Source organism: Gavialis gangeticus, unplaced genomic scaffold, assembly GCF_001723915.1.
Source record: "Gavialis gangeticus isolate Ggan-Ray unplaced genomic scaffold, GavGan_comp1, whole genome shotgun sequence".
NCBI classification, from domain to species: Eukaryota; Metazoa; Chordata; order Crocodylia; family Gavialidae; genus Gavialis; species Gavialis gangeticus.
This window is the reverse complement of record NW_017729001.1, coordinates 11,766,715-11,771,872: the sequence shown is the minus strand read 5'-3', so window position 1 is coordinate 11,771,872 and position 5,158 is coordinate 11,766,715. Positions and strand designations below refer to the sequence as shown.

General features: G+C 44.9%; 1 protein-coding gene across 2 annotated transcripts in view; it reads right to left on the bottom strand.

The window, feature by feature from the left end:
- The window catches only part of HNF1A (HNF1 homeobox A), a 37,984-nt gene that overhangs the window by 13,268 nt on the left and 19,558 nt on the right, over nucleotides 1-5,158 (bottom strand). For both annotated transcript variants that reach the window (XM_019506812.1, XM_019506813.1), the window contains exons 4-6: nucleotides 4,468-4,706; nucleotides 3,304-3,461; nucleotides 1,330-1,531 (exon numbers count right to left, since the gene is read on the bottom strand). In XM_019506812.1, coding sequence (XP_019362357.1) covers nucleotides 1,330-1,531; nucleotides 3,304-3,461; nucleotides 4,468-4,706 — 599 coding nt within the window. The remainder of the gene's footprint in view (nucleotides 1-1,329; nucleotides 1,532-3,303; nucleotides 3,462-4,467; nucleotides 4,707-5,158) is intronic.

Genomic DNA, 5,158 nt, shown 5'->3' with positions numbered 1-5,158 from the left:
AACAATAGTCTCAAGTTGCAACAAGGGAAGCTAAGATTAAATATTAGGAAAAACTTTCATGAGGAGGGTAGTTAAGCACGAACAAGTTACCCAGAGAGCCTGTGAAATCTCCATCCTTAGAGCTTTTTAAGACCTGGGTAGATGAAGTCTTGGCTGGGATGATCTAGTTGGGGATGATTTTGCTTTGAGCAGAGGATTGGACTAGATGACCTCCTGTTGGACTAGATGACCTCCTGAGGTCCCTGTCAACCTCAATTTTCTTTGATTCTAAGTTCTGATCTGCCATAACCTTCCACTGGGGAGACATCTTGTAGAGGTGAGAATAGTATAGTCTCAATGATCCATTTATTCACTCAGTCTCTATGTTCAGATGCTGGTGAAGAAGGGCAGTTGTGCTATACAATCTGACTGCTTAAAACTGCAGTTAGACTGCTTTTGTTCTGGCTACTAAATGGCTGAATTTGAACCAGTATAACAGGAATGAGAGATTTCATAGCCCAAGTCCCACAGAAGTCCAGCCTCCACTTAGTGATTTACATTTCACCTAAGCTTCTGTGGGACCAGGATGCCATTCATATCTTAGGGAACAATATAAAACTGCATAGAATTGTGGAAGATGCAGACGTGCACCTTAACTGCATACTGGCATAAATGAGGAAAGGGGACACAGTACAGAGCTGGTATCAAAGAATAGATTAATAGGGCTTTTTCTGCTTAAAATGAAGGCCTGTGTATTTTTGTTTTCCTTTATTTGGCTGCATGTATTGTGCACATTAGAACTTTGCAGTCATGGAGAGAAACATACTGTGAGAACTAGCATACTAATTCAGAGGGGCTGAAATTCAAGGAACACCAACTTCCTGCTAGGCAGGACATAAGATGCTCTGTGCTTTAAATCTTCTAAGTGCTGTGCAAACATTACCTGATCTTCACAGTCAGGAGGGAGGAATTATTAAAATTTCTATTTAAAAAAAATGAAAGCTGGCAGAGAGGTGCAGGGGTGTAATGAATCATTGGCAGCAACAGAGAGAGATTGCAGAAGCTCTTCACTCCCAGTTTCTTGATTGCAAAGTGGACTCCTCTCTCAGGGCATCTTAAATCTTGCACACAGGTGTTGCTCTTATCCCTTAATCCCACTGTTACTTCCAAATAGCTGATGCTGGAAATCCCCAGTAGTTGTGACCAGCTTGCCCAGACCTGTGTTCTCCTCCCTGTGGCCTCAGGGCTTTTGGGACAAGCAATGAAACAGACAACTACACATAATTTTTGGATAAATCCAAATAACCAGAATTTGGGTCATAAACCACAACATTTAGGGCCATTGCTCACCTATTACCAGGGTGGAGGCTCCTGTATTGGTGAATGCTGGCGCCAGGGATGAAGTCTCACCAGCTCCAATTGCCATCACACCAGGCAGTGATGCCATGATCAAGTTCTGGGTTTGCTGACTCAGTGCGTGTGGATTTTGCTCCAGATTATGCAGGGCAGTGAGTGTGCTAACAGGAGGGAGAGGCCCCCCGGGAGCTGATATCTGTGCATGAGAGAGAAAGGAGACCTGTGAAAACAAACACCACCTGAAGCAGTCTGAGCATGACTGGCACTCAAAGCCCCAAAGCTGGGTTCCATCCTGCTCCTCTAGCTGCTGATTGGAAGGCACTCTATATTTGAGTGTAATTTGTCTGTTTTCTTTCATTCTCTGCCTTCATTATTACTGATTAACCATTAAAGCAGCAAGGTATTAAAAGTAGCTTTTTGCCCTACTTTGTTCTATCCAAGACATTCCAAATGCTTTATAAACATTAGTGAGTTAGCTCCACAACCTACTCTCTCCCCCATTATGGTGAAGTATTCCTCTACAGGTTCAGAGGAATTAAGCAACTTATCCAAGTTCATGCAGGAAGTTGGTTGAAGAGCTGGGGATATGATACAGGTCTTCCTTCTGTCCCACTCATTTCTTCCTGAGAAATATATGTGTTTCTCTTGTTTTCAACAACCCCTATTATGACTGTTTTATAGAGAGAGTAAATATGCCTAGTGGAGAGAGCAGGAAACTGTGCTAGACTTGGCATTGTCACTGATTCAGTTTGGGACCTTGGTTCAGTTATTTAACCTCTCTGTGCCTTAGCTTTTCCATCTCTCCTCAATCTCTATTTAACGTCTAGTGGAGTTTTGAGGGCTAAAGTTTGGAAAGACCTTTGAAAATCCATGGAAATTCAAGCACCATTCTAAATATTGGGCTGCCAGCTAAACACTAAAAATATCTGTCTATCTATCCATCTGTCTATCTTTTCTTTCCATCTTTCTACAGTATCTAAACTTTTGTAACATACAAATGTGCATTGACTTTGTAACATGATTAAGCAGTGGTTGGTTAAATGGTAGGACTGACCAGCTTGACCATATCCATTTAAGAAGACTGCTATAAAAGGAGACTTTCCATCTTCTGTAAGACTTTTCCTCTGCATGAAAACAAGGAATAATCAGAAAACTAACAGAGTGAGTGAGTGACTGCAGATTTGAATCGGACTCATCCAGAATGCACTGAACTTTGTCCCAGACTAGCCGTGCACCAATACAAACACCTGCCAACAGGTTTTCTACGTGCTGTACAGTTAAAAGGGATATGCACAAGCCAACCAAGAATGAGAAGCTGCATAATGCTACGCAACAGCCCAAATCACTTGGGAAGAGGTGTAGTTGATGGCAGATATTTCCAGATGTTTTTCAATGTGTAGATGATGTAGCTGCTGTTATCCAGATACACTGTACAAGACCTTGTGCTGGGAACTCTATGCAGGCTGGGTCTGTTGCACCTGATTTTTATTGAGGCAGTGCAGGTACTGATTTGTCGGTAGCAGTGGATTCAGTCTGAACTTGAGAAATTCAAACCAGAGTCAGGTAATGGGAGGAATCTCACTGGATGGAGAGAAAAAGTCCCTTTGGGAAGAGGAAGTTAAGGACACGTGCATCATTAGAGATCTTTGACTCTGCTTTTCTGTTTTAAGTATTACTTTAGTTAATTGCAAAGCAGTAACTGAATGGGATAATCCCACTTGCTGCCTTCAGCTGCTAGTACCCACCCCTACTACCTGTCAGCAGCACACGGGAACCCTAAGAAGGTGCTTGTACTGGCTGCTCCTGTGTGGCCACATAACATTGCCATCAGCTCAGCCGCTATCATAAATAATGTAATTTTAACAGTATTGTGGAAAATATACTTTCTAAATGCTCTGCAACCCAGGGGTCCTTTGCTGATTCCTGTACAGCACAAAAATCACTGGAACTAGGATGTAGATCACTCACCAGCTTAGTATCTGTGCTCAACAAGTTCTGGCTGGGCTCCAATCCAGGTGGAGAGACCTGATGAAGAATGGTTTGCGTAGTCACCATAGAGTTGTTTCCATGATGATTGCTGCTGGATGACTCTGCCTCACTGACTGGCTGCTGGTTGTACCTCACGCCTGTGTTGGAAGAGGGGAGAGGTTTGGTTAGCATGCATGAGGCTGTTCTACTAAATTAGGACAAGTGAGAAATGCCATTCCCGTTCTAAGCATCTTCTTCAGAGTGTTGAGGTGATGTTGCCGTGATGGTCCAGGAGATATGCAAGAGGCAAGAATTTTTGTGGATGATATCTTTAATTGGACCAACTGTATGGTTACTATAGATATAGGCAAGTTTTGGGTATCACAGTACCCTTTCTCAGGCCTCTGAGATGGAAGCAGACGCAGCTTAGCCAAATGGCAGATGAAACAGAGGTGCTAAGTTCACTTCCTGTTGGATATACAACAGTCTTACTCCTTTAGTGCCGTTTCAGAGCTGGCATTGCATTCACTGAATCAGAATGTACATGCATATGGAATCAGAGCCACCAGTATCTGAGCCTGCCTCTGCCACCAGCTGGCCAAGCGGTGTGTGGCCAGAGGACTGATGGGGCGTGTGGCCACGTGCATCTGGGAAACAAACTGTGAAGCTCAGTCAGTTAGAAATTCTTCTTAAGACTAGGTGGGAAAGGGAAGTCTCATGGAGAGATTATTTCATTTTCCATTTTCACTCCATCCTTAGTGATCCTGTTCACCAGTAAACCCAAGATTTCTTCCTTGAGGAGAGACCACTACCTCTCAAAAGGATGGGTGTGATTCTGTCTCTGTCTTTTAGTGCTAGGCTTTCCCCATGCTGCTGTCAAGGAAATCACTTAGTAGCCTCTCTCAGACTGACTAAAAGGCATCCTCTCAACACTGAACTCCTCCTAACGCTCTCATAAATCTGATATTCCCCTTCTTCCCTCATTGGGTATCCATGCTTTTGTCACCTGCACCCCTATCCTATGTTATCCCACTTGACTGTTTTGGTCCTCCTATAATACTGATCACCTTCCAAAGAGAGGCACTAGAGAGTTGCTTTTGTACCTGCATTTGTCAGGCTCAGCAGTCGCTGTTTCAGCACTCCCTCTGTAGGGTTATTACTCACCGTGAACTTTACTAGGTGAGAGAGCAGGTGGTGGCTGAAGGGAGGAAGAGCCATGTGATGTCAGTGAGGGTGCGGAGTTGGGCTGTGGCGTGCTGTAGGTATCCATGGCCAGCTTGTGTCGAAAGGCCTCCTCCTTCCTCCGGTTGGCAAACCAGTTGTAAACTCTCACCTCAGTTACCAAGTTTGAACCCAGCCCTTGGGCCTGGGATGGGGAGACACCCCGCTGAATACATTCTGCCCTGTCAAGAAAGAGCACAGAAAAGAGCCTTAGTGATCTAGTCCAGCAGTTCCCAACCTCAGGATGAGACCCAAATAAGGGTCATGGGGGCAATGCTGCTGGCGCTGCACACAAAGGACAAGCCGTGCTGCGTGTTGGGAGCTCCCCCACTCCCGTCCCCGGGTTGCTGCCGCCACTGCACTCTGCTCCCCGCAGCAGGTCGTGGCAAAAAGTTGGAAACCACTGATCTAGTCATAGCCAAAGACATGAAGCACCATGACTGAGATGTCTGGGTAGACTCCTGAAACAAGTCATTCAGTTTTGTGTCCTCTGTCACCACACTGGTTCTCTACCCTGCTTCCTCTCCCAGGCCCAGGGTGATGCCCTTGTGGCATGGAAGGCAAACTGATAAAGAACAGGTTCACCAAATGTGGAGGGTTAGAATACAAGGCAGTCGAGGGGAAAGAGACTTAA